Source organism: Monodon monoceros, unplaced genomic scaffold (assembly GCF_005190385.1).
Source record: "Monodon monoceros isolate NGI ecotype Baffin Bay Population unplaced genomic scaffold, NGI_Narwhal_1 Super_Scaffold_22, whole genome shotgun sequence".
In the NCBI taxonomy this organism is placed as follows: Eukaryota; Metazoa; Chordata; class Mammalia; order Artiodactyla; family Monodontidae; genus Monodon; species Monodon monoceros.
In genome coordinates, this window is record NW_021703779.1 from 100736897 (window position 1) to 100758301 (window position 21405).

Sequence of the window (21405 nt, forward strand, 5' to 3'; positions counted from 1 at the left end):
CAAAATAGAGAAGCTTTGTTTTGTTTTTATAGTGGAAGATGAATTAACTTTGTGAACAAGTTAAGGCTGTAAGGGAAAAAAAAATTCTAAATCATAACTCTAAAAAAAAATAACCCTTTCTGTATCAACACCTTAAAAAAAAAACACCATAGATCTTACTTCATCCTTCAGCATAAATGGAAAGTCTGAGGTAATCAATATATTCCAAACTCCAGTAGGAAAAAAAAAAAGACATCCGTGTTTGTTTGGGGTTTTTAAAAAATATTTATTTATTTATTTTGGCTGCACCGAGTCTTAGTTGCGACATCCTTGTTAAAATATAGTAGCCACTAACAGTAATAAAGAAAACAGCCAGACTTTTGCTATTAAATACAATATTATGAAGACATTCCTTTCTTTCTTTCTTTTTAACTAGCAGGAAAATTAAATCAGAATTTAAATAACCTTGTTTAGGCGGTGGGGAATCTAAGTCTTATTACAAACCAAATTTTATGTTTGCCACCAATGAAAACGAATTCACTATGTTCTTGAGTTTATTTCCTGAAGCAAGTTAAATTCTCTAACAGCTTTGATTATGCAAATAATGTCAAAGAGGCAAAATACAAGTAACTGCAACATATAAAATTATACTTCAGTAGAAATGCTTTCATAATTGGATCCAGAGGCTTAGAATCATTATTCACTAAAAAAAACATATTCTAAGCCACAATTTTTCTTTCAATTACACTTTTACAAAGGAAGAAAAAAATAGGAAAAAAAGAAATCGGCCCTAATAGTGCTACTCATGCCCAAGTTAGCTAGCAACTCACTGAGGTTAATCTGCGTATCTCAAACAATCAATTGCACAGCATTTCCTGGCTTTTTAGCCAATGGAAAACATAACTTCTAATGGCAAAAAAAAAACCCAAAAAGCACTAGATTTAATTGATTACACAGACTGATAACCAGTACGACTTTTCCTTCTTCCAATCATATAAGAGATAAAGACAACAATTATAAGGAAGCCCAAGGCCACACCCACTGCAACAGGAATAAGAAAGTTGAGGTCAGAGTCAGCAGAACATTCTTCAGCTGTTAGAAAAGAACAGACAGAAAGCAAGGAAAGGAAATTAGTAAGGAATGCAATTAAGCAGAAACAAGAAACAAGCATTTTGAAAGAGTACATAGGTTAGTCTTTTACAGCATTACCCTTATTTTCTTATTTTCACTATGTCCACCCAAGTATTTCCAAGCAACTGATCCTCCTGTATCTCTCACTGTCACTTCATCTCAAATCACACCTAATTCCTCAGTACGAAAAGCAGAAGTTAAGGGGAGAATGGGAAAGGGTCCAAAACAAAGAATTGTGCTTGCCTAATATGGGAAGATTTTATGTTGAATTGTCTAATGGCACTGCAGGGAAAGAGCGGCACTGCGGGGAAAGGGCAGCACTGCGGGAATCTTCACTTAAAACCACTACCTGCGTATTTCCCCACTCCCTTTCTCCCCTGCCACAGCTATCGTGAAAATACAAATAAGAATTCTGTATGAGTAATAACATCTAAGTTAGAAAGGACTCATGATCAAGAAAAATGCAGTATAATTTTTTTCATACAAGCATTAGGTAGCTATCAGGTTATATGTAATTATTTTTAGCTGAGCAGTGGCCTGGAAGAATAATAGCAGAGTCCAATGGACATTGCAGTCCACTCCACTGGACCACCAGGAAGGCAGTGTGCACATGCAATGTAGCTTCTGAGCTCTGGACTGAGACAGAACTGAGTTTGAATCTTGATTCCTTCAATTACTAGCTAAAGGACCTTGGTCAAGTAATTTAAACTGGGCCTCACTTTCCTCATCTGTAAAAGGGGGAGAAGAATACCTATATTATAAGGTATCTGAGGATTAAATGATATTTCTAAAGTATATGATACACATCAGGAGGTCAACAAGTGTTCATTCCCTTCTCTTTTCCTCCCATGTTTGTGATCCCATCCAAGGAGGTTTAGGCTTTGAAGTAGCAGAGGTCAAAATAGGAGCCATTGAAAAAGCCAATATTCAGTACTTTTAAAAATACTTAAGCAAACAAAGTTGGTATCATGTGTCATTTATTGAAATTAGTTAGTACAGAAACTCAAAGTGCCCAGTTCTGATCTCCCAGTTTCAAGTTTAAACTATTCTTACTATTGAGTGACTAGACTTCATTGGGACAATTTTTAATCAAAATGCTAATAATGGTTTTGTTGCCCGCTAGATATGTAACCTCAGTGAAGTCACTCCTCTTTCTGAAAAAATTATGGGGTTATAGTAAGGAATCTTTAAGGTCCTTTCCAGTATAAGTCTAATGCAATTAACAAAATGTGATAATTGGTGTGATTTATGATTGAATAATAACTTGCATTTTCCCTCTAATTTTATCTCTTCCTCCTCTTGCACTTCTGTCATTCATAAAAAAATGCTGCTGAGGTTCTGAGTATATAGAACAGATTTTAGTAATGACGTTAGCTTTTATTAAAAAGATTTACTATATTTTGCTTGAAAGCCTTCAGAGACTGATAGCTGGGTACCAAAATGCTGTAATCAGTGAATTACAAAAATCCTGAACAAGCCAACATATACACAGAATGAATTAATAAAATAATCACTTCCATGTGAAACTCTCGAGTCTACTGATTAAGCTTCCTTCTTATTTATTTGTCTATACATTCAATATCTGTGCTGCACTTCTAACATGGAGCGTGCCTCAACAGGGGCTGAATATCTAGCTCATTTTCATGCCAACAGCTTCTGTCTACACCCCATCTATGCTCTGCCCCACAGGGGCCGTCTTGGAAAAGGCAGGAGCCGAGTTGCTGCTTTGCTTCGCTGCCTCCCTTCTGAGATTGCTGCTGCTTACAGCTCATAAGTACCAGTCTGATGACAACACTAAATAGATTTTAATGCTCTAGAGACCAACAAGATGAGGTAGAGAAACACAACACAATCTCTCCTAATTAGTTCATAGAATATTTCTATCTTGCAATGCTAATCAGGCATCCAAGGAAGAGAAAAACATTTTTAAAAAGGCAAGTGGTTAAATATGCTTGAATCCTTTCTGTCTATTATTGCTGAAAAAGAAACAGTTTTTTGAAAACTCTAATTCTGAAGCCAGCTGAAGCTCTGTTGCAGCCTCTTGGGTCTGTTTTTTACCTAGGGAAAAATCACAAGCCAAAGATACTGACTTCATCTTCAAAGAAAGTCACTTAACCTAAAAAATGCTGATGGTCCTGAGGACATTCAACTGAAAACCAAGTTTAAGCATCTGATGGGCATTTATGCCACATCAACATTTATTTAATGAACTATATGCAAAGGCACTGCGATGAGCTTAAATCAGGATAATTCTTATACACTGAAACAGAACACCGGTAGTGAAACAATATTTATTAATTCCATTAGGAGACAACTACATATTTTATCTTCATAATGGCCATGTTAATAAGTTTAAGGCATCTTGGGTTAGAATCAAAATTTGGCCAAGGCTTCTTAAGATAGACCTTAAAACACTGCACACCGATGTTCTTTTCAACAAGTTTGTCTTCAGGACCAGTAAATACAACATTTTTTAAAAAATTATGCTGTTCTATTAACAGTTTTAATTAATAAAGAATTATCTCAAAATGCTGGGACTGATTTAAGAATTAAAGTTTCAATATATCAATCTTAAAGAACAAAGTATTTCAAAACTGAAAGGGAAGAAAATCTTGTTATGTGCATGTATTTTTATATAATCAATCAGACTGCAGGTTCTAAAATTGCTCATATCCAGCATGATGGCGCTTGAGACCAATAAAGTAAGCCAGCAACACTAGAATAAGCACTCCTGCCAAGGCTGCTCCCACCGCTATGGGCACAAGGAAGTTGTCGTCATCTGCACTGCAGTCTTGAGCTAGATGTGGAGAAAGCACAATTGAGAACAGAAACAGTGACAAAATTTCAGATCTGTACATTTTAAGTTAAAATGACAGTACTTCCCAACACACATATTTGTTTTTTACACCAAGGCAACAAGTCATTGGAATTCATTACCAGCAAATGAGATGTTCCACAAAAGTGATTTTCCAAATAACCAAATCATATACTTTTAAGTACCCCAAAAAATGCAGTCATTTTGGATGAAAGATATATAAAATGTTCACAGATTTTTCAAATGGAAGATAATGGATAAATATAATTAGCCTTTCCTTGATGATCAGGCTGTGAGCTTTCAGAAGCAAATTGTTATGATGTTGAAGAAGCACAGTGCCTGGAACACTGCAGATTGGGAAGTATTAATGAAATGAACCAAATGAACAACTATATAAAGCAGATGTAAGAACTCAATGCATAGGAATATGGGGCCATTTAGTAGTAAGAAAAAGTATAAACTGGCCCTGATTGCATAACTGTTTGCCTCAAGATTTCAGTCTGGTGTAGGAGTCAGATAAGAAAATCAGCGGTTATAATTTCAAAATGTGCTGTAATAGGGGCAGGGAACACACAGTGTCATCGAAATATTTCAGATGCACACTCAACTCAGCCTTGTTACACAAGACACAGTTTGAAAGAGGTGACACCAGAGCTGAATTTTTAAGAATGAGTAGGAATTAACCATGCAGGTAATGGGTGAAGGGCGTTCCAGGTATAGAAAGCAGCACAGACAAAACTATGGAGGGTAAGAAAACAGCACTTCGGGTGAAATGCAAGCAGGTTGGCATAGTTAGAACAATGGATTAAGAGGTACTCTTGGGGCTTCCCTGGTGGCGCAGTGGTTGAGAGTCCGCCTGCCGATGCAGGGGACACGGGCTCATGCCCCGGTCCGGGAAGATCCCACATGCCGCGGAGCGGCTGGGCCCGTGAGCCATGGCCGCCGAGCCTGCGCGTCCGGAGCCTGTGCTCCGCAATGGGAGAGGCCACAACAGTGAGAGGCCCGCGTACCGCCAAAAGAAAAAAATAAATAAATAAAAGAGGTACTCTTGGAAAAGAGGTGGAAAAGGGTACTAGGATCAGCTCACAAAGGCACCGTATGCTCTAGGTAGTTTGGCCTTATACTGATGGCCCCCCCCAAAAAAATTTCTGCAGAATTTTAAGCAGGATATTTGTTTCAGAAGTTATGGCAGATGGAAGACTGGAGGTATTAAGTTAGGAAGCAACTCTACTGCTAGAAGCCAGATGACCAATAATACGGTCCTGAACTTGGTTAATGAAGTGCAGATGCAGAAGGGATGGACTAGAGATCCAATTAGAAGACAGAACTGACCAAACAGATGTAGGAGGAGACAATATTGTAGAATGGCTTCCAATCCCATGATTATGTAGACACTGGTGCCATTCATTGTGATAGGGAATACAGGGGGAATATATGCATTTCAGTTTTATTTGTAGTTATTTTTGTGTGGGTTTTTTTAAATTTAATTTTTAAAATTTGCGTGTCGGGGGAGGGTGGAGAGGGATATGTGGAAGAGGAAGACATTCCGTTTTAGATCTGCTGAGTTTAAGATACCTACGTCCTAACCAAGTGGTTGACGTGATAGTTCAAACCAGGGACAAAGATATTTCTCAGCAAGGGCAGATAAGAGTAATAAGAGGATCAGAGACAAAACCCTTGGGAACACCAATATTTGAAGAATAAAGGAGCAGGAAAAAGTAGGAAAGGCAGGTAGAAAATGGTGCCACAGAAGCCAAGGAAGGAAACAGTTTCAATTATCATGGGAGAACAGTGTAAAATATTAGAGACGCCTGAGAAATGTCCACTGGATGTAGCAATACGGAGGGTGGGGGCTAGGAGTCAAATTGTTGCAGGTTTAGGAGTGAATGGGAAGTGATTGACTGGTTAGGAGATCAAGAACTTGGGGTGGGGAACACACAGTACTCGTTATGAGACGTTTAGAAGAAAGGTAGGTAGGTAGAAGGGGGACACAGGGTCAAGAAAGGATACCTTCAGGGTGGAAGAGACTTGTGGTTACAGGATGAGGGAAAGAGCCATGAGCATTTTACAGGTTGAAGACGATGGTACAAAGTCTCCTGGGAGGCAGGGGAAATGGGATTCCAGAAGCACTGACCAGAAGAAAACCTACTGAGACTGGAGAAGAAAGGGATAGTGCAGATGGAGATATGTTTGCAGAGAGAGGAGGTGGCTAGCGTGTTGAACCACCGCTTCTATTTTCCATTTCCTTGCCTCTTATTGTCCTAGTTCTCCTCCTAGCTTGCAATTTACCAGGGATTGATAAATCAGATAATTAAACTTATTAGAACTGTGCCGAAAATAAAAATGAATAGCTGCAAGGCACATCTGATTGTGTTTGCATGTAAGAAATGTGCCAGCCTTTTGCTAGTCTCTGGGGTAATAACTGTGAACAAGATGCAATCCTAGAGTTTATGGACTTTATGACATCAATTTTGGCTGCCAGCTCAATGATCTTTTTTACTTGCTTCTTGGTTTTGTTAAAAATCCAGATAGCTGAGGTTGCCAGATGTGACTTGTGAATATATGGTGTTAAGAGCACCCAGTTAGCTCCTCCCCTTCAATTTCCCAAATTACCACCCAGCATATAAACTATTAGGTGACATGACCATAAAGTATTATGTCTTGGATTTAATATAACTTGGTTTTTAAAAAATTCATTAGATTAATTTCTTATTCTGGCAACGAATTCATAGTCCTCTTTCCCAAATTGGGTGTTTGACCTAGTACTGAAACGACTTTCATAAATACTGCCAATAAGGCTTTCTTAAGGCTTTCATGCAAGACAAATATTCCCAGAGTAGATCAAAAAGGCAATTCTGCTAATACAAAGATCTTTCTAGATGCTGTCATTTACTTAAAATGCTCTCAGTATGTGAAGTATTAATTTATAATAATTATTGATTTTTATGAATTCGGCCTTTAAAAATTCTTTAGGTAATGGAAAGAAATTTTGGTAAAACAGTAATTTTAATAAAATCACATCCAAGAAAAGAAAACCTCATTCTACAAGTCATTTTGACCTGATCTATTTGCCTAATGTACACTTGAGACCTTTCTGGGGAAAGGAGAAGTGTATTTGTAGAAGAGTTTAATAGTCACGGAAGCAATGAAGATTTTTAAAGACAAAGTTTCTTTGACCATTGAAATCTCAATGGAAAGGTTCATGTAGATTTTTTAAATGCTGTTAATCTTCAATTTTCTGTTAGTTCAGAAATTTTTCAAATACAGTTTTCAGTGTGAGGGCTGAAAAGCCAAGATGTACATTTATAATAAAGTATTAAACAAACACCTCTTCAAAACCAATGTGTCAAAAATTCTCTTTGGAAGAATCAGCATTTAGAAGCACATCCTTATGTGACATCTTATCTATTATATACCTTTTAGATCTATAGTCAAACTGTTTGAAATATATTACATGAATCTGAAAAGAAACTTGAAGCTACTCTATACTAGTTTCAAAAATAAGATATGGTAATTATTGATGCAGAAAGTTATGTACCAGGGTAAAAGATCAGGAGATAGGTAGGAGAGAGCTGAGCCCAAGACAATGTAACATTATCTATCTAAATAAACAGAGATAAAAGGCTATAATCCTAAAAATATCTGAGTCTCATAATAATTCCTCCTAAAAAAACGCAAGAAACTTCAGATGGTGTGTTTTACACTGTATGTAAATATGTTCTTGATGCCTAAGATGTAGCTTCTAATCAGGTTCCTTCTAAAAATACTCAAATGTATATTTTTCTTCATTGAAATGAAAAACTATCACTCAAAGAAATAAGAGTAACAGGACTTAACAGCCCTCAGTCCCTAGATGAAAAAACGAGAGACCCCAGTTGAGTAGCTTGACCAAGTCACATGGTAGCTAGTAGAGCTGGGAGCTCTGATGAGTAACTGGCAGTCACGTGGCTTAACTGGGTAATCCAGAGGAAAGCGACTAGCAAGGCTGCTAAATTTTTGTGTGTGATATACTAAGGTGGACTGGGAAGCTATCTGGAAATTGGAAGGTTCAAGAATTTTAAGGTGATCTGAGAGAAAGATTAGGGCTTCCCTGGTGGCACAGTGGTTGAGAGTCCGCCTGCCGATGCAGGGGACACGGGTTCGTGCCCCGGTCCGGGAAGATCCCACATGCCGCGGAGCGGCTGGGCCCGTGAGCCATGGCCGCTGAGCCTGCACGTCCGGAGCCTGTGCTCCGCAATGGGAGAGGCCACAACAGTGAGAGGCCCGCGTACCGCAAAAAAAAAAAAAAAAATTACACACAATCCTATTTTGGCTCGGATCAATAGGTCAGTTTGTGTGGCTGAAATGTACAGATACTAAATATCAGCCTCAATTTAGGACCTGAGAAAAGTGTACAGAGATATTCTGTCACTTTTACTATGAAATAAATATTCTAGATCACTGGTTTCCTAATTGCCTAAACATTAGATTCAGCTGGGGAGTTTACACACACACACACACACACACACACACACACACACACACACACGTGCGTGCCACACACGTCTCATCCCAGACCTGATTCTTACTCTGTAGCCACTCCAACATCAGTAGGGACCTATGTATGGGACCACTCTTCCAGACAGTAATACACAGAACATTCTGGAAATAAATAATTCTACTTCTAAGCATTTCTTAAGTTTTTCCTTTTGGAAGAAATTGCCATAATGTAGTATACAAAATCTAGACTTTAGCCAATGGGAAAGAAATGTGAGCAAATTTCCTTAAGAAATAAAAGAATCTTTATTGTTTGTTTTAGAAGCAATATGTTGAGCAAATGGACAGGCAAATATCTGAAGAGAAATACCATACATCAACTAGTGGTTTAAACATCTGAGGAAAAAACATGGAAAGTATTTACATGGACCAGTTTCTTTATACAAATGCTAACCCATGAAAAACACCCAGAAACCAAATAGAGTGTTAGATCATCAAGGTGTAAATCCGTTAAAGCAAAACTACAAAAGGTACAAAGAACACATGGCTATAGGAAATGATAGTGTAAATGATAGCATATAAACTGGCCCATGTAAAATACAAAAATATTCAGTTAAGTCAGATTTTCTATAAAACAGTACTAATTAGAGGTATTTTAATATAAATCAGATATATAATCTAAAGGTAGAAACTTTTAGAAACATTAACAGCATTAAGCCAGTGTGCCACCCACTTGTGCTTCCAATTTTTATTTTTTAAAAAAGCTGCTTTGTTTTGACTCATAAGAAATATCTAAGGCTCACATTCTTGCAAGCATTATCCATTCTTACAACGTTAACAATCTTACACTAAAACACTATTTAAATAAAAAATATTTTTTTAAAAATCAGATTTATATTTAGCCTTTAAAAAGTGCCTTAAGCTGGCAATGCAGCTCAATGTAGCTTTTAGAGAGGGGCTTAGTCAAGAATCTTATTCTGAGCCAGTAAGATTTTCAGGCTACTCTAAACAGAGAGCAAATTTAGGTGGGAGAAAATATTTATCATGCCAATATAACTCGAAAGGTAGTTATAGACATACACATGCTAACATGCAATTGCCTCTGTGTGTCACTAGACTACCAAATTTATTCAACGCAAACAACATTTTGGAACCCAGATATCTCATTTTCTAGTGAATGGGAGGCACACATAATCTCCCATCCCCCAAAACACGGAACCTGCCATATATTGCTGCATGTTAACAATTTTTTAATATTTGCTCAGCCATCTCAATACCAAAAAAAAAAGGAAGAAAGACAGAAGCAGCAAGAAATACTTGATGTGCTAACTATCAAGCAGAAATGTTTTGCTTTCTCATATAAACATTAGGTGGTGCAGGTTAAATGGACAATTGGTGCAACTCCCCAGAGCACAGAACTGAACACAAAGTACATGAATTAATGATGATGCTACCATAATGAACAATAATAATGTAAGTTTTGATTAGCACAGAACTATTTAAATGTGAAAGCCAAATTAGTAAATGTTGTAGCAATCAACACAAGCTGGAAACAAAGAACAGCTTTTTCATGAACAAAGAGAAGGCCAAGACTTTTGGGTTAGGTGCAAGTTCTTTATCTAGGTTCTAGGACATACTGGCATTTCTTCTTTAAGGAAAAGAAAAGAAGAGAATAAAACAAACCATCACCAACAAGGATACTAGAAAGCTAAAGAGAAATCTACATTAATTTTAGCACTGCATGTAGAAGCCAATTTACAGGTACAAGGGACTAACACCTCAAATTGGCACTACCTAGCAATTATCTCTACAACATCTAGAAAATGGATTGAAATGCCCAGTTGGAATAGTCTTGTGTCTTACAATTTAAAAGACGGAAATATCCAGTTTTTTTCTTAAAAAGATTAAACAATAAGATTAACACCTATTCCAAAATTTTAAAGCTTTTGTATCTTTTGTCACTACAGCCACATTAAATACAAATGGATTCAAAAGGCATTAGAAAAGCATGCATTGCTAAGAACATAATAATACTAGACCCTGTTCAAATCTATTGGCATATCTCTCATAGTCAAATACACAGCAATGCCAAAGCAGCTAAGTTAACCTGCAAACAAAATCACCAAAAAATGCAAAGGAGCAAGTACAAATCCACCGTAGAATGTGTTGTCTCAAATCGACTACATGTGGAGGTGCGGTTAACCCTTTCCTAAGCTGTATATTTCTAGTCAGAATGTTTAAAGTGAGAACAATGCAATACTAATTCAAGACAATAAAACAGAATCTATAATCCACGTGATTTTGCACATGTTTTTTTGTTGTAGAAATAACTTTTAAATTCCTTAGTTGGGAAAACCAAAATCATGTGACTAATTTATAGTTTATAGTTTTAGGGGTATTTTTATCTATTTAAGTTCAAAATCCTCTGTACCACCTGTTGTTAAGATCAGAACTGCAACTATATATACCTTAAATCGAATAGTATTGCATGTTGGATCTTGGATCTTGTACTTGCTTTATTGTTTTGTAACAGAGTCACGTGTGGATTAGTGTTACAGAGTCTGATATCCAGCATAACTTTTTCTTCTGCCAATTAGGTAAGCAATCACTATAACGATAATCAAGCCTGAAAGACCAGCACCAACTATAATTGGTATTAGAATGGTGTCATCATCCAGCGAACACTCTTGGGCTGTAGGTGAGAAAAAGTGTGTAACAAATAATGAGTATAATAAAAAAAATGATGTCCAAAAGTAAAAGATGTTGATTCAAAATTCAGAAATGCTCTTATAAGATCAACTTTAAGTAATTAAGACAGGTATATTTTAGTGATAAAGCTACATAAAATTATGCAGTGTCCTAGAATTAAAATCCTAAACCTTATTTGTCCTTTCATTCATGTATGTGTATATATATAGATATATATGAATATACACTCATTTATATCTGAGTAAAACACACACATGTGTCTGTATTTCTTTGTATATATTCCAAGTGCTTTCCAAAATAGGAGTATTACTTTATCAGAAATGAAGAGAGCTAATCTAGCCAGATAGCTACATAGCAGGATTAGACTCTTAGTGGTAGAGTGAATGTCTTTTGGGAAACTCGGAGCAGATCAGGAAGGTTTAACTGTGGGATTAGAACAGCCATGCTGGCTCTGGAATCCTTTAGAGCAAAGATCGGGCAAACTATAGCCCGTGAGCCAAATCTGGCCCAAGGGCTAAAAATGCCTTTTGAACATTTCTAAATGATTGGAAAAAAACCAAAAGAAGATGATTTTGTGATTCATGAGAATTATATGAAATTCAAGTTTCAGTATCCACAAGCTTTATTGGAACACAGCCTCACTCATTTGTTTATTGCCTGTGGCTGTTTTCATGCTACAACAGCAGAGCTGAATAGTTGTGACAGAGACCACATGGCCTCCAAACCCTAACACTTACTGTCTGAGCCTTTACAGAAAAAGTTTGCAGATTCCCGACTTCAAGTATATGCTTTTAGTGGCTGCAAAAGTCAAGAAACTGGGACCTCTTACTAATTTGAGTGTGTTTACCACATTTATCAATCTGGTCAGGGCTGGCAGCCCACAGGGGCTATTTTCCCCATTTCTAGACAGTAGTCTGATCCAGTAAAATCCAATCAACACTCTTACCTTACTGAAAGTCTATTTCCTCTCCTAAACAGTGAATTATTACCAGTGTGTTGTATTTATAGGTACCCACAGTCAAGAACCTAGCTCCACAAATAGATTACGCATTCATTATCAGTACTAAATGTTGTATACTCCTTTGGGTGACATTTCTAATTCTATGTACATAAAAACCAAAGTTTCAAATTAGAGAAAAACCACAGCTCATGTCTATTACAGCTGACTAGATAAACAGGCTTGAGCGGATTTTACACTGCAAATGATTTTAAGTTCTAAACAGAAATTTGGACCTAAAATTAAGGTAATAATGTAGGGGAGCTCAATAAAGACTCAAAAGTAAAACTATTAAAGGATCAAAATAATTGAAGTTCGTAAGCAAAACTGACAAAGGGGGAAATGAATTCTTGAAAGTACTTTTAAATTGTGATTAACCCTTCTAATCACAAGAATGGTAGGGTGAAGAGCCCAATTTATTCTGGCCTAACCAAGTCAGGCTAGGTGTTCAGCACTACTGCAAAACTGCTGAGCAGCTCACAGCACATTCACTTTAAACACAGCTTCCACATTTCCTTCTAAGCCATAGAATTAATTGTTAAAAAGGATGTGGATGACTGGGATGGCTCTGCTGGGCAGAACTGTGATCCACAAACCGTCAATTTTAAGTAATTGGTTTTAAAGGACAAGTCAATTAAGGAATTTTATGTACTTTTTCCTCTTCAAGCAAATTTTAATCTTGTAATGCCAAATGCATCTTTCATATTCATATAAACACACTGTAATAAGCCCTTCACAAAGCTTTCACTAAAAATCTGATAAATACCACCATTAGCCCTGAGTAGACCTTCAAAAAGCCTCATTCACACTAGCACATGCTTTTAAAACTCTCCAGATCTTTCTGTAAAACTCTCCAGATCTTTCTGGCTGGCCAAAACATAGGTCATGATATCTGAGGCTTTCCTACTGCAATCTTTTGTCTTAACAAAATGAGACCAAACTGCTTTAATTCTGGTATGAAAATGTTTCCAGCGAGAAGATGGCCCCAAGAAGGCAGAGGCAAAATGCTCCAAAACTGCTGCTCCCTGGTGCCACCCTTCCCACAAACTACAACCCATGGAGAAATGTCTACACCTTAAGTAAAGCTCACTTAAATCTCCTATCAGTTTTAGCTTTAAGAAATTCGTTGCAAATGGTTTTGAGATCACAAAACAAATCTAATTTGAGCAAAATGATGAGCTAAACATAGTTACACAACTTGCTCAAGGCTATGAGAACTCTACAACAGAGTCGAGAGGTGAATTCATATTCCTGTATTTCAGTGCTTATATTCCCATGACTGAAAGGAAAAGCCACCCAGCAGTCAACCTAAGACCATAAATTATTAATAAAACTTGCTTGATTCTTACCTGTAGAATACTTTCCTTCCATCACATTGAAAGGCTGAACCCTTAGATCAAAGGTATTTATCTGAAATGCTCCAGACACTGAAACAGTCTGCTCTTTGTTGCACATATAAGAACTTCCCAGGGGGGCATCCCAGTAGCTGAGATTGTTATTTGCAATGCTAAAAACTTTAAGGGAAAAAAAAAACATGTTAGTAACTTCTTATCCCATCAACAACAACAAAAAAAAATGGGACAGTCCCCAGGATTTTTCTGTGAAATATGGGGGCTTAGGGTACAGGGTCTGCCCACAAAAAGCCATTCTTAAGATCACTAGGTTCTGTATCTTTCTATAGATGTTTCTACAGTCTAAAACTCACTCACATTGTTAACTATTATCTGTCATGCTTTGAAAATATGGGATACTGCAAAAGATATAACACTCTAGTTCTAAGTTGCTGATTTTAAGTTATGGTCAAAGTACAATTTTGACATAGAATCTTCTGGTCCATTAAATAAGGCACTATTTGGTAACAAGATAATTACAGTTTCTATTCTTTCAGTGTAACCCATACTCTTTTTCCCAGAGGCCAATGTTTTGCTTACCAGAGCCGTTAACCAAATACATGCTGACATTCACCTCCTTTAGATAGAATCGGTTTTCATTTTTCTGTGTGAAAAAGAGCTTCCAGTTAATCAATGCATCACAACTGTCTACAGGTACAGTTAATGTCTACAGAAAGAAAGCAATCTAATACTATTTCCCAGAAGATAAAACCATGGATTAGACCTGGACCAGTAGAATAAACTGCAACCAAGTAAAGGGACTCAAAATGTGACAGAAACCCTTTCCCTCTTCATTTTGTTTCCAACTTTTGGACCAGAGGTGTGCTCATATGGTTCTTAGACACTCAGCAATTCACTCCCTCCATTCCATTCTTTCTATCACTTTCTGAGCCCTCACCACCTCTAGCCTGGATCACAACGGCCTCTTAACGGGGCTCCTTGCCTTTCAGCCTCTCAAGCTCTAACCTTTCCTTCGCTGCTATTTTCTTTCTGAAGCACTCATCTGATTAGCCAGTCATTCTAATTATTTCAGTGCTTTTAGTATGTACAAGGTAACATATCTAAGTGTTCCAGGGAGCCATCAAAATGGACCAGATATGGTTCCTGCCCCCACCGCGTTTGCAATCTGCCAGGTAAGAGAAGATAGGTATAAATAAATAACCATATTACAAAAAAGTGATAGGTTATGAAAATTAAAAGACGAGAAGTTACTTCCAACTAAGGGAGGAGCAAAGATAACACAAGCTTAGGGATGGGCCATTTGAATTGGGTAGGATTCAATTAGGAAACAAGCAGAAACGAGTATTCGAGAAAGCAACCACATGAGTAAAGGTAGTCAGAAAATGAGCATAATCACAAGCACACGAGCATTTGAGAACTTACAAAGTGACAAGCACTGTTCTTAAAACTTTACATATGAGGCTTCACGGAATGGAAGAATTACAACACCCCATTTTGTAACTGAATTATGGAGGGTGTTGAGTAACTTCCACAAGGCTACACAGTAGTCGGTGAGCTGGGATTTGGCACCAGGAAGTCTGGCTGCAGAGCCTGGGATGTGCACAGGGAACAGGGTAAGGGAAGCATGAAATTCATATAAAGGGAAAGAAGGAATCATAAAGCTGGATATGCAGGTTACATTGCATGGCAGGGAGGGGAGGCGTGAGCTACCCTGGCATGGAATTTAGATGTTTTCTTGTCGGCAAATCAGAACCACTGCAGGTTTCTGAGGAAGAGCTGAGCTTCAGGAAGATCAAGCTGATGCCAAAGTACATTGGGGGAGGGGAGGAAGAGATGGGACTAGTTAGGAGGCTGTGTGAAACATCCAGGTAAGAGGTAATGCAGGCCTGAATCAGTAGGGAATGAAAACCAGGGGACAGACTAAGAGAATTTCAGGAGGAAGCATAAAGAGGACCTGAACAACCTTATCGCATCTCTCCTTGGCTTGGCATTCAAGGCTCTCTACAATTAGTCCCAAGTACTCTTCCAAACTTATCATTCACTAAACATGCTACATGTCTCATTCTCCACCTGGTCTTGATTGTGTTCCTTTATCCAGGGGTAGCTTGTACTTTTTCACTTACTCCCCACCTTCTCCCCCATGTGTACAAATCTGACCCATCCTTGAAGGTCCAGCTTAAATGCCATCTCCTCTGTTAAACCCTCCTGACTCTACTCTAGCTAGAATTAATGGCTCATTCTTCTACACTCTTATAGCACTTTGTATCTTCCTCTGGTCTAGCACTCATCCCACAGCACTCTACTTGCCCAAAGAATCAATTCCAAAAGCCAGCATGACATTCAAGGCCTTCCATAAAAATGGTAATTATTAGTACATTGCTATCTTTACCACTAATCCATGGGCATCTGAAGAATACAGGCCTTCCTCTTTGTATCCCACCATAACATCCTGCATATACACCAAATTCAATAAATTATCCTTAGAAGTAAGTGTCATGATAGGATTGAAGGTGAGATGGGCCCCACTGAACTCTGGTGACACTGCAGATGTTTCTTGATTTTTCAAAGTGCCTATATCATGGTTAAAATGTCACTATTTTGAATTACATTTTAGAATAGTCTGCTGGGCAATTAAATATTGTAAGCATTAAATATTACATGCTTCCCCATGAGAGTCAGAAGAAACCATGTTCCTGTTAGGATCTTACCTCAGCTAGAAAGATCAAGCTCAATCACTCAAAAGGGAGTGAATCTAAAATATTACTTTCTTCATTCTTATTGACTATAATATAATCTCTGTGAGGTAACTTGGGAAGCCTGCTCTTATCACACGGAAGATGACAAGCTTAACTAGACATTTTTAATAGTAATTCACTGGTCATATATGTACTACAACGGAGTAATTATTTGAATGCTGGAAAAGGGAAGGTTTTTATAAACCTTTCTAAAATATAATCCTCAATTACTCAGCATGTATTCCATAGAGAAAAGAGGCTTTAGACTCAAAATACCAAGTTCAGACACAAAACAAAGACATACCTAACTTTTCATATATCAGACGTTGAGACTATTTCCCCATCCCTAGATAAGAGTAATCCGATTTGAAAGCAGAACTGTTTTTTAGGCCCTTATGCAATAACTTTGGTGGTCCAACATTTTCCCTCATTGATAGCCCCTCTTCCCCATTCCAATCTGCTGTAACATGTGTACATACACATACACATACACACACACACACACACCCTTTGAAAAATTATGGGGATAACAACTGCTTCTGAGAAGGTGGAAATAAAGGTCCCCAATGATCAATTCATGCTACCTAGAAGCAGAACATGCATGGAAACTTCTGCTTAGGGTTCAGCCCTTGATGCGATCATGAACAACAAAAACCTGAATGCTGCCATTATAAAATATCCTGACGTAATGCACATAAAGTACTTGCACAGAGCCTTGTACATAGTGAGTACTCAATAAGTGTTAGCTATCATTATTACTGATACTATTACAAATAGTATAGCCTTGAAAAAGCCTAAAATATTATAACAGACAAACATGAGAATTTTCTAACCAATAATAGAGAAAAATATTACGGAACTTACTTTGTCTTTTATAAATAAACTTTATTGTAACATACATCTATATGGATAGATTAGACTTTTTTTTTTAATATGGGTTAATTCTTACTCCTACCCTAAGGTCTACATAAAAACAGAATAGCAGAATTTGAGTCCAGCCCACAGAACATCGAAGTGACCCTGAGGGATTAACAGGGATCAATGGACTGTATACACTTTATAATTAAGTAGTGTTGAAATGGAAAATAGAGGTAATTATCCCTCTCAACACACACACACACACACACACACACACACACACCTTTTTAGACTTTCAGATGTGCTCCCCTAATTTTTGATAAACCTGTTACTCACCACAGCAAAGACAAAGTCCAGATACTTGATGCTGCTGCTGCTCAGCCTAAGTAGAGCAGTTTGAGGATGGCAGCTGCCAGTGAAGTTGGTTGTGTTGGGATTGATGTTAATAACCGAAGCAACCTTCGGGGGAAGAAGAGGGGAGAGAGGTACAGATGAACCATAAAAAATCTACAGCAAAACCTTATACTCTAATAAGACCAAGTTCGTGGAGAACAAAAAAATCCTTTTGTCTCCTAGATATGGATACTTAAGTGTATGATACCTTACTTTCAAAGCTGGCCCAGGTCCTCAAGCTATGACTCAGAAGACTTAAAAAAAAAAAGGAAGACAACAGGAAAGCTTCCTCAAATAATGAGCCAAATGAAAACACATTTTTTAATGGAGCACAAGAGCCATCTGTCTAACTTGTTTAAAATCCCAGGACTCTGAAAATGGGATTGGTTTGCTGGCACGCCCTCTGTAGCCCCAGTGGAGCACTGCAACCAGAAGTGCCATCGTACACCCCTACCTCTATCTACCTATCTACCTATACCATTCAAGTCATCAAATAGCTGGAGAAACAGCTGCACTGTTCCACACCTAGTGTGGTTCAGGTAAAAGTGTGAAGGAGTTATATTTTAAACTAACTGAAATAAAGATCAACTGCTCGTATTCTGATCTACTGATGGCAAAAAAAATCTACACCCCAAAGAGTCCTTTAAACTACTAGGTTTCCTGCTGGCCAATACAACACCTTGACAGTGACATTAACTCTTCACGGTTATAATAACTCAAATTAATCAAAACTCTACAAGTCAACACAAATCTCTATTTAAAACTGCATCATTCTAATAACACTACTCTTGGGGTGAAGGCTGGACCCACTACATTTGAAAGGAGATACAGAAAGAATGTATCAATAAAAACAGGCAACTATACCTTATCATGAGTAATGTTCAGCTGCAGCCCCATGGTAGCCAGAAGACATGTCCCATTGCTATTTACAACTGAATAGGATCCAACCTCTGGCTTTTCCTTTGGAGAGGGTGTTGTAGTAGGAGATGGCACAGTGGTGGGAACGATGGGCAGCACTGTGGTTAAAGTTTTATCTTTATCACACAAAAACTCTGAAACAAAGGACAAAATAAATTTTTTAATTCATAAGGCCAGGGAAGAGCAAAATATTTCTCACAATAAAAGTCCAAAAGGGTTATATTTAGGGTAGAGAATATCTTGATAGTATTATTTTAAACTAAATGAGGCAGAGGTCCTCAAACTGCTGCTTCATATGCAGACAGTCTTAAGAGTTATGACATGGCAGACAGGCTCCAGACACATACAAATGCATTATCTACTCATGCGTGGCCACACACTCATCTTTTCATACCCTTAAGTCCCTTTGTTCCCCCAAAACTTCATCTGCCTCTGAGGTGAAAATCAGAGGTTTAAGTTTGAAAACAGTTTGCCCCTACCTAGGCCTGCCCTCTTCTTTTCCACATATAACCACTATAAGGAAAAATACTGTTTTTAACTGAAAAAAGTTTAAAAATCATTGAAGGATTTAAATACAAATGAACCTTTTATTTCAACCTCTTCTTAGGCAGTGTTGGTAGTTTTCCAGAACTGGTACACGAGAAATTATTGTATTGCCAATAAAGTCACATAAAAGTTACAAAATCAATTTATAAAAGTCAAGATTAGAACACAGAAATCCCATTTCTCAGCCTTCGTCTTGGATCTTCAAAAGCTGAAGAGCTGAGGATCAAATGCTATCTGAGGATTTGTTCAAACAAAGATTAGGTTTTATCCACTGAAAACACTGCAGGTAGCACATTTTAAAAGACCATTCCACAACATGTACATCAGAAACTTAAAAGTGCAAGTTCCACAAGAATAAGAATTGCTGTTATTTATAAAAACTTTACAGTGCAGTGTAAGGTGTAAGTCTTAACATATAAATGCTTTAAGATAACAACTTCAACTAAAGCTACCTGATATACTCTAATCTTAAGTTAGGACCCAAGTATAGAAATATATATATTTTAAGTGCTCACCTTTTGTGCTCACTGTGCCATTTTGGACAAAAGCTTGTACATGAACATCCCAATAGTGCTGGACAACATCATTCTTTCCTAAGGTTAATAAACTATTGCATCTAAAGATGTCATTCAATGGAACTCTGAATGCCACACGGTCAGAAACAGTAAAAACTCCTGTAAAAGAAGATTAACAATAGCTATTTCCAAGAAGGTAGGAGGAAAGTGATCATATAAATATACATTAGACTTTCATCTCTTCTGTCTGCCTGCCCCACCCCATTCCTGAAGTGACAAAAGACAAGGCCTGTTCAGGAACTGACAAATTCACTGTGGCTGAAACACAAGGAGTAAGAGGAAAGACGTGATGGGGATTAGGAAGGAAAGGTAAGTTGCAGGTGGTCACACTTTGAAGCATCTTCTATGGTCTAAGGACAGGTTGGGCTTTATTTTGTTAGCAATAGCAGGTCAGCTTCAGTTTTTAAAGCTGGGAATAACAAATGTATCATTTATTTTAAGGAACATAGCAAAACTGTAGAGGTTAGGCAGAGCAGAAAACTTTTAAGGAAAGTCATTTAAGAGGGAAACTAGTTAGAAGGCCAATGAGCTGGTTAAGGGGAAAGGCGAGGAGGAGTTGCCTAAACCAAGATAGTGAGGGGCAGTAAGAAGAGAGTAAAGAGGCCAAATTGAAGACACAGAGCTAAGGTAGAATCAACAGGACTTAGTGACGAAACAAAGAGAGATGGAATAATCAACGATTATTTTTGTGCTACTATCCCAAAGTAAGTTATAGTAACTAAAATGAGTTTTCGAAACCTTTTCCTGGATAGGATTTAAAGACTATTCCATTTCAGGAAAATTTCAGAATATGAAAGCAATAAGTTACCACCTTTCTGTGCAGAGTTATTATAATGCCTATATGGTGAAACTTCAAAAGACTATGATCACACTTATCCACCCAAATGGCTTAGCTTCCTTTGGAGAAGCAAGGAAGGAAGGTATTCAAGGCCCTTAACATAGGCTGCCTTCTGTGCCTCTCCGTCACACAGCAAGGCAGGACTTATGCTGCCTTGGCACCCCCTAACGGCCAAAGGAAAAAAAATTTTAAACCAATGAACCAGAACATTTTTCTCCAAAACTGTTTCCCACTGTTAACATCAGTGAATAGATGTATGAACTAGCTGTATGTAGATAGACCTCAAAAACAAAACGAGTGCAAAAACAAGCTGTAGACATACTGGAGTTACACTATAAAACTATGTCATTTTTAGGGCTTCCTTGGTGGCGCAGCAGTTGAGGATCTGCCTGCCAATGCAGGGGACATGGGTTCGATCCCTGGTCCGGGAGGATCCCACATGCTGCAGGGCAACTAGGCCCGTGCACCACAACTGCCGAGCTTGCGCTCTAGAGCCTGCACGCCTGGAGCCCGTGCTCTGTAACAAGGGGGCAGGGCACCTCCATGAGGAGCCCGCACACCGCAACCGGGAGTAGCCCCCTGCTCGCCGCAACTAGGGAAAGCCCGTGTACAGCAATGAAGACCCAACGCAGCCAAAAATAAATCAACAAAAATAAATAAATTTTAAAAAATAAAAAATAAAAAAATAAAACTATGTCATTTTTTAAATGATGTATTATTTATGAACATATATTGACATATATATTAGTCAAATACAAACACGTGGAGCTTCCCTGGTGGTGCAGGGGTTACGAATCCCCCTGCCAATGCAGGGTCCCCTTCCCTGGTCCGGGAAGATCTCACATGCCGCGGAGCAACTAAGCCCGTGCGCCACAACTACTGAGCCTGCGCTCTAGAGCCTGCGAGCCACAACTACTGAAGCCCGCACACCTAGAGCCCGAGCTCCACCACCGCAATGAGAAGCCTGTGCACTGCAATGAAGAGTAGCCCCCGCTCACCACAACTAGAGAAAGCTGCACGCAGCAACAAAGACCCAATGCACCCAAAAATAAATAATACATAAATTTATTTAAAAAAAGAAAA

The 21405-nt window shown here is 38.0% G+C and overlaps 1 protein-coding gene across 2 annotated transcripts in view; it reads right to left on the reverse strand.

Moving 5' to 3' along the window:
• Positions 1–2500: 2500 nt before the first annotated feature.
• Positions 2501–21405, reverse strand: part of LAMP2 (lysosomal associated membrane protein 2) — a 33827-nt gene continuing 14922 nt past the window's right edge. The window contains exons 4-9 of one of the 2 annotated variants that reach the window (XM_029240728.1): positions 19425–19583; positions 18310–18497; positions 17389–17511; positions 14039–14102; positions 13457–13621; positions 2501–3907 (exon numbers count right to left, since the gene is read on the reverse strand). In XM_029240728.1, coding sequence (XP_029096561.1) covers positions 3768–3907; positions 13457–13621; positions 14039–14102; positions 17389–17511; positions 18310–18497; positions 19425–19583 — 839 coding nt within the window. In that variant the 3' untranslated portion in view covers positions 2501–3767. Of the gene's footprint in view, positions 3908–10899; positions 11094–13456; positions 13622–14038; positions 14103–17388; positions 17512–18309; positions 18498–19424; positions 19584–21405 lie in introns of those variants that run through there. The other variant, XM_029240729.1, reaches the window with a different exon arrangement.